Source organism: Giraffa tippelskirchi, chromosome 4 (genome assembly GCF_054371585.1).
Source record: "Giraffa tippelskirchi isolate mGirTip1 chromosome 4, T2T-mGirTip1v1.2.pri, whole genome shotgun sequence".
Lineage (NCBI taxonomy): Eukaryota > Metazoa > Chordata > Mammalia > Artiodactyla > Giraffidae > Giraffa > Giraffa tippelskirchi.
Window position 1 is genome coordinate 5,456,311 of NC_137278.1, and position 12,035 is coordinate 5,468,345.

At 53.2% G+C, this 12,035-nt stretch overlaps 1 protein-coding gene across 5 annotated transcripts in view; it reads right to left on the bottom strand.

Annotated features, from left to right (window-relative positions):
* The window catches only part of PLPP7 (phospholipid phosphatase 7 (inactive)), a 41,509-nt gene that overhangs the window by 17,852 nt on the left and 11,622 nt on the right, over positions 1–12,035 (bottom strand). For 2 of the 5 annotated variants that reach the window (XM_081594716.1, XM_081594713.1), the window contains exon 2: positions 9,641–10,001. In XM_081594716.1, the coding sequence (XP_081450842.1) occupies positions 9,641–10,001 (361 nt within the window). Of the gene's footprint in view, positions 1–4,889; positions 5,738–8,683; positions 9,472–9,640; positions 10,002–12,035 lie in introns of those variants that run through there. The other 3 variants (XM_081594712.1, XM_081594714.1, XM_081594715.1) reach the window with 3 other exon arrangements.

A 12,035-nucleotide genomic window follows, 5' to 3' on the forward strand; every position in this document is an offset into this window, starting at 1 on the left:
TATGGGTGAGTCCCTTCACTGTTCACCTGAAACTATCACAGCATTGTTAATCGGCTATCAGTTCAGTTCAGTTCAGTTGCTCAGTCATGTCCACTCTTTGCAACCCTATGGACTGCAGCACGCCAGGCCTCCCTGTCCATCACCAACTCCCGGAGTTTACTCAAACTCATGTCCATTGAATCGGTGATGCCATCCAACCATCTCATCCTCTGTTGTCCCCTTCTCCTCCCACCTTCAATCTTTCCCAGAATCAGGGTCTTTCCAAATGAGTCAGCTCTTCGCGTCAGGTGGCCAAGATATTGGAGTTGCAGCATCAGTCCTTCCAATGCATATTGAGGACTGATTTCCTTTAGGATAGACTGGTTGGATCTCCTTGCTGTTGGCTATACTCCAATACAAAATAAAATGTTAAAAAAAAATTCTACCTAAAACATTAGTAGGCTGAATACAATAGTGTATAAAAAAGTGTAGTACACATGATGGAATGAGCTCTATGCCAAGATTGCAAGGGATGGTTTAATACTGGAGAAATCAGTGCATTTAACACATTAACTGGTTAAAGGCGGAAACAACTACAGGATCATCTTAATAGATGCTGAAGAAGTATTTTCAAAAGTTCAGCATAAATTCGTGGTAGGAAACTTCTCAGTGAATCAGAAATAGAAGGGAATTTCCTTGGCTGATAAATGGGTAAACGTTAGCAACATTCCCTCTGAGATTAGACATAAGAAACATGATGTTTCAGACTTCCTTGGCAATTCAGCAGTTAGGACTCTGTGCTTCCACTGCAGAGGGTGTGGATTTGATTTTAGGTCAGGGAACTAAGATCCCACATGCTGCATGGCGAGGCCAAAGACAGAAAAGAAACATTATGCTTTGCATTATTGCTCTTGTTCAACAATGAGCATTGGAAATGCTCCCTTAACAATAAGACTATAAAAATCAATTAAAAAACACAAAGGTAGGGAAAGAGAAAACAAAACACAGTCTCTTCAGAGATGCTCAACAACATAGGAAACCAAAAAGAAGAGTTTAGCAAGACACCAAGATACAAGAACAATACACAAAATATTAACTGCATTTCTAGACACTAGGACTCTGGAAATGGACTTTAGAAAAGGGGATGGGGCCAGTCCTAAGAGTGCGAAAAATTTAAGTATCTAAAAATAAGTTTATGGGCTTCCCAGGGGCTCAGTGGTAAAGAGTCCGCCTGCCAATGCAGGAGACGAACGTTCAATCCCTGGGTTGGGAAGATCCCCTGGAGGAAGAAATGGCAGCTGACTCCAGAATTCTTGCCTGAAAAACCCATGGACAGAGGAGCCTGGTAGGATATAGTTCATGCAGTCACAAAGAGCTGGACGCAACAGAGGAGCCTGGTGGGATATAGTTCATGCAGTCACAAAGAGCTGGACGCAACTGAGCGATTGAGCACTCAGATGCAAGAATACGTCTAACGAAATAAAGGTAAGAATTAGGGAGAAAATTATACTAGCCCATGAAAATAAGTTAAGGCTTAAAAGGACAGATAACCCATGCTTAAGGACAGGAGGGCCAGATAGCATAAAAATGACAATTCTCCACAGATTGATCTGTGGACTCCATGCAATTCCAGTTAAAGTCTTAACGGGGGCTTTTGTAGAACTTGAGCCTTCCCTGATGGCTCAGTTGGTAAAGAGTCGGCCTGCAATGTGGGAGACCCAGGTTCAGTTTGACCAGTGATTCCAAAGTTTAATATGAGTGAGCAAAGGATTGTGCTACTCCAGGAGAGGAGGAATACGGACAGGAATTTATCCCATCTGATATCAGGACTTATAAAGCTATGACAGTGCAGCAGTAAATAAAATGATCAACAACCAAAAGATGCAAACAACACAGACGTCCATCAGGGGAGGAGTGGGCGGCCAAACTGTGGCCCCTCCACTCAATGGAGTATTGTTTAGTCGTTCAGTCATGTCTGACTCTTCTGCGACCCCACGGACTGTGGCCTGCCAGGCTCCTTTGTCCATGAGTTTTTCCAGACAAGACTATTGGAATGGGTTGCCGTTTCCTCCTCCAGGGAATCTTCTCAACCCAGGGATGGAACCCAAGTCTCCTGCATTGCACTGAGCCACCAGGGAAGCCTCATTAGAATATTATCCAGTCGTAAAAAGTAGTGCAGTACTGATATCTGCCACAGCATGAGTGAACCTTGAAGGTATTATGCTAATTGGAAGAAGACATAAGAAGTCGCATAGTCTATGGTTGCATTCATATGAAATGTCCAGAACAGGCAAATCTATAGAGACAGAGAACAGACTGTGTCTTCCAGGGGCTGGGGGGGAGGGAGGGCGAGGACAAACGGCCCTCCTGGGTTTCCTTTTGGGCGATGAAAATATTTTGGAACTAGGTGGTGGTTGCACAACCTGATGAATGTGCTAAACGCCACCAAATTGTACCCTTTAAACTGGTTAATCTTATATTATGTGAATTTCACTGCAATTAAAAACAAACAAACTGGTAGCCATCTAAACATCGAAAAAAAAAAAAGAGAGAGAGAGTCTCTTCCATACAAGGAATCACTGGAGGCTGCTCTCAGCCAAGATGGAGATGTTGAATTATTGATGCAAAAAGGTGGTTCACAATATGCGATACAGGCTAAAAGCAGGTCACAAAGCTATGGCATGCAATGACTTTTGGGTCAAAATAACTCTCTGTTTTTAGGAAGGTGGAGAAAAATGTCTGCAAGGAAAAAGCAAAAAAAAAATTTTTTTTTGCTTTTGATTTTCCGTGAAATAATGAAAATGTCTTCTTATGTAACCAAAAAAACAAGATAACCAGATACTTCCTTAGAAAAATTCATCCTGTTCTTTGTGAGGCTCTCTGGAGACTCATCACACATCTGCCGGCCCTGGGCTCGGGACTAGAATTCCTCTCTTGTCTGGGAGGGGGCGGGGAGGCCGGCCAGGTCATGTGGGGAGGGGCAGGTCTGGGTCTTCCCCCCGGGGACCCCATCTCCCTGAGCTAAGCCCCTCCTAGGACCTTGCCCGACCCTATCCCTCTACAGACCTTTCTGGACGAGGGACTTAAGAGGAGGAAACAGGATTTCAAGACCCCCTTGCCCTGTCTCGTCTCCCAGCAGCAGAAGCAGCCCCGGAGTGGAGCTGCGGCCAAGCCGGCCTTGGGGCCTCACGTTGCATCTCTGACCCCAGCCGGAGGTCCCTCCTCGAGGCCCGGCCCCACGATAACCGGGCTCGGGTGGGGTTCCCAGGGCTTGGCCGCTGCTGCCAGATCTCACAGCTGGGATGTTGGTGAGAGGAGTTTTCCCAGGGTCCCAGCAAGTCGCCCCCGCCGGCCCCCTGCTCCTGCTGGAAGCCCTGCCTCTTCCCGCTAGCAAGCCGGGTCCTGGGCTAGGTTGTTGAAAGACGTAACTGGGGGCCCAGAGCTCTGCTGAGGCCAGAGGAGCAGCAGGGTTCTAATGACCCGACTCAGAGAAGGTCTTAGAAGGTCTCCCAGGGAAATAGCATGTCCTGGGCTGGGCCTCATGAATCCGTGTGTGTGTGAATGTATACTACATATTAGGGTTGGGTTGGCAGATAAAATAGAGACCTTGGTTAAATATGTCAGATAAATGAACAGTTTTTGAGTATCACTATGTCCCAAAGATTGAATCCTCTATTTAAAAAAAATGTTTTTAAAGATTTAATGGAATTTATTCAAATTTTTCATTTGTTTGACTGCATTGGGTCCTAGTTGCGGCACATGGCAATCTTTGTTGCCACATACAGGATCCTTCATTGCGGTGTGTGGACTTAGTTGCCCCACGGCATGTGGGATCTTAGTTCCCCGACCAGGGATGGAACCTGTGTCCCCTGTGTTGGATGGCAGATTCTTAACCGCTGGACCACTGGGGAAGTCCCTGATCCTTCATCTTTATTTGCTTAATCTGCTGAGCCTGATACCGGTCAACAGAGGGCATGCAGAGAACTTGCATGTGGTTAAGGCTGTACACCCTGCAAGAGCACACACATGTGTGTATAAACACATGCAAGGCCAGGTGTGTACATCGTCACCAAGGTGTATGCACACTAGAAGGCAGGTGTAGAGAGATTTCACTGTGTGTTTGAGCCGGTGCATGGTTGTGAAATGTTTGGGATACGGAAGTGAACGTATAAATGTATGTGTGCAAAGATGATCATGTCTGTGTTTTCCTGTTTTGCATGCATGTGTGTTACCCCCAAGCACATGAAGTGTCCGATGTGGGAGTGTCCACAGACGCGCATGTTACAGAACATTAGAACTGAAAGGAGGCTTGGAAATCTCCTACCCGTAATTGTACACGTGCGAAGGTGGAGGCCAGCCAGTCAGACCGCGTGTGTGTGCGCACGTGCGTGTGTGTCCGAGCTGGGGCTGGGATGCGTGCGGAGGGCTCTCTGGCTGTCAGCCCGTGCCAGCCTGGTGTCGTCGCACGCCCACGACAGCTCTCTCCCTACGAGGCCCATTTCCCAAGGGGAAGGTCAGATGGAGTGCGGCCCAGGCCCAGCCTTGCCCGCCTGCCTGGCGAGCCACGTGTGTCTGCACGTGGGTTACATAAATGCCCAGCGCTGCGGCCAGATGTTCTGTCTCTTCCTGGAGCCAGATGGAGGCTGATCCCAGAGTTCGTGCGTTTTTCGAGCTCCTGCCATCCCCTTCTCCTGCCCCTTCTGGAGCTTTCCCCAGGCAGGGCAGGGGCTGGGACCTGGGGACTTTGAACTGGACCAGTTGCCTCGGCCGGGAAGTGGCCCCCCCCCGGCAGGGGCTCAGGACATGGTGACGGTGTCTGGGGAGGTGTTGGCGCCCCCGGGGCAGCTCCTAGTTCAGTGGTCTCCCCACGTCGCCCAGAAGCGGCCTGTCGCAGCCTGTCCCCGACTCACCTGGCCTGTGTCCCATTCTCCCCCGAGCCTCGCTCTTCCTGTGGTGACAGGTGATGGCCAGCTGACCTGATAAACCTGGGCTGCCACCATAAGGGACCACAGACTGGGTGGCTGTAACAACAGAAATGTTTTCGCTCAATTTCCTGGGGGCTGGAAGTCCACGATGGAGGCCTCTCCCTGGTGGCTCAGACAATAAAGAGTTCGCCTGCAACGCAGGAGACCAGGGTCAGGAAGATCCCCTGGAGTAAGGGAATGGCAGCCCACTCCAACATTCTGGCCTGGGAAATCCCATGGACAGTGGAGCCTGGTGGGCTACAGTCCACAGGTGTATCAAAGATAGGTCCCAAAGAGTTGGACACGACTGAGCGACGAACAGTCTTGCTTTCTCCTGGGCTCGCACGGGGCTGTCCTCTCCCTGTGTCTTCACATGGTCATCCCTCTGCGTGCCTGTGTCCAACTTTCCTTCTTATAAGAACACCTGTGCTATTGGACGAGGGCCCATCCTAATGACCTCATTTTAACTTAATTGCTTCTTTAAAGGTCCTGTCTTCAAATAGAATCACATTCTGAGGTCCTGGGGGTTAAGCTTTCGACGTATGAATTGTGGGGAGGGGGAACAGTTCAGCCTGTTAACACCCACAATAGTGTGTTCTTGGCAGTGGGTTTTTCTCGTGCCAGGCCTGCCATTGCCAGGCCATAGCTGTCAGGGGTCTTCAGAACTCCAACTTACTGTTCTTTATTTTGACAACTAGGAATCCAATAGAAACCCTACGAAGATGCAAAGTCAGGTCAGGGGTGACCTCCTTGGCCCAAAATCCCAGCTCTGTTGGAAGGAGGGTTTGGGCAGCCTGGAGGAGAAACAAGACAGGCTCAGGGTGGAGGGGTCAGTTCACACACCCTTCGCCCGCCCACAGCCTGAAGCCAGGGAGCGCGGAGTGGGTGGTGGAGTTCAGGGCAGGCTGCATAGTGCCTGCATACTTGGTGTGGGCTGGACACCCCTCCTGGGCCTCAGGGCCCCCATCTGTGAAAAGAAGCCACTGGGCCCGCCATGACATGGGTAGGTGCCCACCTCTCTGTTCCAGTCCCCGCTGACCTCTGCCCATCAGATCTCCAGAGTACCCTGCCCTGTGCCTGAGTGCCCAGCAGGGACATATGGTTCTTGGGGGGTATGTGTAGCCCAAGAAGCTCTGTCTTCCTTCTCGACCCTTCAGTGTGCCAGCCTGGGCCACACCGCTCTGGATGCTCCAGCTTTATGCAAGGTAAGCATTATCCCCATTTTAGAGAAGGGAAAACTGAGGCTCAGAAGGGCTCAATGACTTAGGGCCCTTAGGGTCTGACTCCTATGTGTGCACCATTTCCTCAAGATCACCCTGCCCAGACCACCCCCAGCCAGTCCCCGAGCCCCTCTTGGCTCGCCATCCTAGTGAACTTGACAAAAAAACTCAGGTGAACTTCTGTGTTCTGGGAAGTGGTCACATTGCCCATGACAGCTGGGGGTGATGCTGGGAGGCAGGAGGGCACTGGGCAAGTTCAGGACTGACTCTAGGCTCCGGGAGGGGCAGGTGGGGGCCCACAGGGCTGGGGGTGGGCGTGGGTCGGAGTGAGTACGTGGGGGAGGACACACCCCACTGAGGCTGAGCTTTGCGGCTACACGTGGGCCAGTGGGCCTTCTTCCCGTCATACCCAACGTCCCGTCTGGACGGGACCCACAGAGTCTGGCCAAGGGTGAGCTCAGACAACACACGTGGCCATCTGGCACAGTGGGATTGGATTGTTTGTTACAAAAAAGAAAAAGCAGGGGACTTCCCTGTGGTCTAATGGCTAAGGCTCCAAGGTTCCCGTGGAGGGGGCCCAGGTTCAATCCTCGGTCAGGGGACTAGATCCTGCATGCAGCAACTGAGACCTGGCACAGCCAAATAAATAAAAATAAATATATTTCTTCAAAAAGAATGATAAAAGCCATCCCACCCCCGTGCCCGACACTTCACCAGCCCAGCCTCACTCCAAGGTTAGTGGGGTGCCCTGTGTTTCTGTTTTCCAGAGGGTTCTCTGCTCTGCGGCCACCGGGGCCTGGGTTCCGATCCTGACTCTGCCAAATCCTAGCTGAGTGATCTTGGAGAAATGACCTTCCCTCTCTGAGCCTCAGTCTCCTCACTTGTGAAGTAGGGACAAGGTCATGATGAGGAATCAGCGAGGAAGCCATAAACCCCCTCCTCGCCTCACCCAAGTCATGAGCGCGAATGTCAGTTTCACGGACAGGCTGATCTCTGAGAGGTTAGGAATGAGGGACAGAGACAGAGGAGTGAAAAAGGAGATAATACCGACTCGATACAGACTTCACCCCGGTAACCGAAGCGGACACAAACAAATCAAGGAGACAACCTGAACATCGCCTGTGGATAGAGATTCTTAACAAATCCTTTTTTTTTTTTTTTTGCCATGTGGGATCTTAGCTCTCCCCCCTCCCCTCCTAGGAATCGAACCTGTGTCCCCTACACTGGGAGTATGGAGCCTTAACCTCTGGACCACCAGGGATGTCCCAGCAGAATCTGTATCTAATCCCATGCGGTGATATTTTTTCAATTTTTTTAAAGATTTTTTTGATGTGGACCGTTGTTAAAGCCTTTATTGAATTTGCTACAATGTTGTTTCTGCTTTATGTTTTGGCTTCTTTAGCCCCAAGGTATGCGGCATCTTAGCTCCTCCACCGGGGATCAAAACCGCACCCCCCTGGATTGCAAGGTGAAGCCTTAACCCCTGGACCACCAGGGAAGTCCCAACGCGGTGATATTTGGAAAGGGCTAGGGTAACCCCACGTGGGCTTTATCCCAGGTGTGCAAGTGGGCTTACCATTAAGAACCAAATATTATAATTCACCATAAAAAGTGAGAGCGGCTCTTGGCTTCAATCACCGAAGTGCATTAACCACAGGCGAGTGAGCATATGCGCTCTGCGTCTCTCCAGGAATGGGGTGTTTCTGAGGGGCCACAGGCTCCTCCCTGCCCCCATCCCAGGCTCTGCTCCTGCGGGCTGCCCCCGGCCGGCGGGATCCTTCTGGGATGGCAGGGTGGACCCTGCACCAGGCGCCCCCCAGCGGGGAGCACCCCTGAGTCACACACGACCCCACAGGGACCCCCGTCAGCCCTGTCTGATAGCTCAGACACCAGGCTCGCAGAGGTGACCGCTGAGTCAGCGCTGGCCCTGGCCCGAGCCCCCGGTGCTGGACGCTTTGCAGGACAGGATGTTTCTCCCAGGCCAGCTGCCCACCACCTCTCCCGGGAGATTGTCCTCCTAACTGTCTGTTAGGCACTTGGATTCTAATACCCACCCTGAGCTTAGGGGGTCTGCTGAGAGCCCTCTGTTCTTCAGAAAACCCCTCCTCATCCTAAAGACTCTAAAGATCACCGCCGACTTCTGCAGAGGCAGAGGCCCTGGGGGCCCGCTGGAGGCATGGGCCTTGCAGGGCCGGAGCGTGTCCCCTGTCCAAAGCTGGAGCCAGATTCGCCCTGATGACAGGCTCCCAGGTTCCCGAGGGTGGGGGCGAAGGGCAAAGGAAGCCACCCTCACACCTTCTGCTCAGCATTGCACGGACGTGCCACCCTGGGGATGGAGGGAGCCCTAGCACAGACCTCAGGGAGAAGGGCAATCCAGCCCTAGGAGCCCACGGCTCCCTGACCACCTGACCCTGTGGCCTGACTCAGGCTAAAGGAATCGGCTCCCCTACCCCCAATTAACAGGGATTCTCCCACCTGGAGACTTGCATCAGAGCAGGAAAAACACCCACACAGGTGAGATGTCTGCATGTCATCTGTATTGTCACGTGAATTGCACTTCCGGCGCGGCTGACCTGGACACGACCTATTAGGTCACAGAGAGTCCAGCCCCTGGGGGCCAAAGCGGCACCGCTGCCCAAGGCTTTCCGTGGGCAGCAGCCCGGACACCTGGTCTCCCCGGGGCTCTGGGGCCCGGCACCGGGAGAGGCCAGCTCATGCCTCAGGCCCTTCTGCTCCTGGGCAGCATCTCCCAAAACGCCCTGGGAGCAACACAGTTCCTTGGAGGGTTTCTAGCTGTTCCATGAGAAAAGGGTTCTGTGGTCAAATAAGTTTAGGAAACATGGATTAAACAAGGTTTGACAGAAGCGTTTCTGTAGGACTTGTCAGAGCCTTTATGACAGTCCCGGCCCCCGTGGATATCCAGTGTGTATGCAGCATTTCCCAAATTTGTTTGACCACAAGACCATTTTTCTTCCCAAAGCGTCTTGCAGGCTGGTGTCCGGTGGGGCACTCTTTGGAAAGCACTGCCCTAAGTAAGCTGTTGGTGACCGTTAATGGCGATGGCACCTGTGTTGGGCGGTGGGCTGTGGGTATTTTGTCGGGTGTCGTGCTGCGGTGAGGTGGGCACAGCCAGGAACTCAACGGTCGTGGTGATGAAAGGACAAGATGAGAGTCGGCCCCCCACTGCCGCCATCGTGGTTCTGGCCTGGTGCCCTCCAGAGCAGAAGCCCAGCAGGGCTGTCCCCACGGCTGGGCCCCAGCCCGTCTACAGAGGGACTCAGAGTCTGAATAAGGGAGCAGGGGTCGCCCTGCACGGTGGGAGGGGCGGGATGGTCACTGGCGGGCCCACCGGACGTCACCAGCCTCCCGCCAAGATGGGGGTGAGGGGATGAGCTGGGGCTGCCTGGTTCCCCCCTCCCCTGCCAGCCCCGTGTCCTCCGACGGCCCCACGGGCCACCCCGCGGACGAGCGGCTCACCAGGCAGAGATGAGCATCTGGCAGGTGTTGGAGGACATCCACACCAGCTCGACCAGGCGGAACTGGAAGTAGCCGATGGCGAAGCCGAAGAGGACGTCGGTGATGTGGTGGCGGCCGATCATGACCCGCGACAGCCCCACGCACAGGGCCCAGAGCACCAGCAGGATGCGCAGCGGGACGGCCAGCACCAGGTGGCTCAGAAAGAACTTGGATACCATGGCCGCGCGGCTGGCGTGCCCGGCGGGGAAGGCGTACACGTCCATGGTGAGGTAGTCCAGGAGGCTGGGGCTCGACTCGAACGGGCCGCGCCGCTTGATGAGTTTCTGCACGCCGGCCACCGTCATGATGTCCAGGAGCAGGGCTGTGGGCGGGAGAGAGGGGGCCCCTAGGTCGTCAGCGCCACCCTGCCCCCTCTCCATCCTCCCACCCCCCCGGCTGCTCCCTGCTGTCCTCACTCGGGCCACTTGGACCTCCCAGCAGGTTCCCACCTCGGGGCCTTCGCCTGTGGCTGTTCCCTCTCCCTGGAACACCCTTCCCTGGGATGTGGCGGTGGTGGTTTAGTCCCTAAGTCGTGTCTGACACTTACCACCCTGTGGGCTGTAGCCTGGCAGGCTTCTCTGTCTGTAGGACTTCCCAGGCAAGCATATGGAGCTGGGTTGCCATGCCCTCCTCCAGGGGATCTTCCCAACCCAGGGGTCAAACCTGCATCTCCTGCATCTTCTGCATTGGCAGGTGGACTCTTTCCTACTGAGCCACTAGTGAAGCCCTCCCTGGGATGTTCGGACAGGTAAAGGTGCTGAAAGGTGCTCAGAGTGGTGAGCGGGGGTCTCATGGGCCACTGTGGGCACCTTGGAGAATCTCATCCTGACCAAAGGGGCCCTGGACTGCTGGTTTTTCCTAAGGAACTTCACTGAAGTCCCCTCCAGTCCCAAGAACAGGTTGTCCCATACCCATCTTTTCTAAATTAAAGTGACATTCATGTGTACAATTGCTTCCTTGGTAGCTCGGACTTTAAAGAATCCCCTTGCATTGCAGGAGACCTGGGTTCGATCCCTGGGTTGGGAAGATCCCCTGGAGGAGGAAATGGCAACCCACTCCAGTATTCTTGCCTGGAGAATTCCACGGACAGAAGAGCCTGGTGGGCTACCGCAAAGAGTTGGACACGACTGAGCAACTAACACTAAGTATTAACACAATTAACCATTTTTAAGGGTAAAGTTCAGTAGTGTGTAGTGGATTCACAATGTTCGGCAAACACCACCTCTACTGAGTTCCAAAACGTTTTCATCCCCTAAAAGGAAACCCGGTCCCCATCAAGCCATCAGTCCCCACCTCCCTCCCCCAGCCTCTGGCAACCCCTGATTTGCCTTTGGCCCTGTGGATTCGCCCGTTCCCTACATTTCATTCGAATGGAGCTGTACAATGTGTGACCTTTTGGGTCTGGCTTCTTTCTCGTACCGTAATGTTTTTGAGGCCCATCCATGTTGCAGCAGGCATCAAAACGTCTACTCCTTTTTTATGGCTGCCTATTATTCCATTGTCTGGACCTGCCACAATTTTTTTTGTCCATTCATCTGTTGGTGGCATCTAGGTGGTCTGCCCCTTTGGGCTGTGGTGAATAATGCTGCTATGACATTTGTGGATGAGGATTCGTTGAGAACCTGTTTGCAGTTCTTTGGGGGCACATTCCTACAGGTGGAATTGCTCCATCATGCAGTGAAGTGAAAGTTGCTCAGTCATGTCCGACCCTTTATGACCCCATGGACTATGGGATTCTCCAGGACAGAATACTGGAGTGGGTAGCCGTTCCCTTCTCCAGGGGATCTTCCCAACCCAGGGATCGAACCCAGGTCTCCTGCATTGCAGGCGGATTCTTTACCAGCTGAGCCACCAGGGAAGCCCACCAATCATGCAGTAACGATGTGTAACTTTCTGAGAAGCCACCAAACTGTTTCCCATGGCAGTGGAGCCCTGTTGTCCTCACTTTACAGGGATGAGACAGAGCCCTGGAGGTTGAGCATCCTACTCTGTTCCTCTTTCTGTCTTGATTTCCCTTTCCCCTCCCTCTGACTTCCCCTCCATCATCCTCACCGTGCTTCCCCACTGGGTGGTGAGTCTCCGGATCAGCTCTCCCTCCCTCCCTCGCATCATCCCTTCGTGGAGGCAGGGCCAAGCCGTGTCTGTTTTGTTCACTGGCTTCTGCCCAGCATCAGACATGGAAGGGCAGGTCTCCACGTGTTAGCTGAGTCCTGGCCTGGGGCAGAGGGGTGGGCTCTTTCCCACTGGGGGAGACATGATTCTCTGTCCATTCGGCCCCCACCAGCACCTCGTTGTGTGGCCTTGGAGAGGGTGCTCTGCCTCTCTGGGCCCTTAGCCGAAGGCCCCAAGCCAAGGC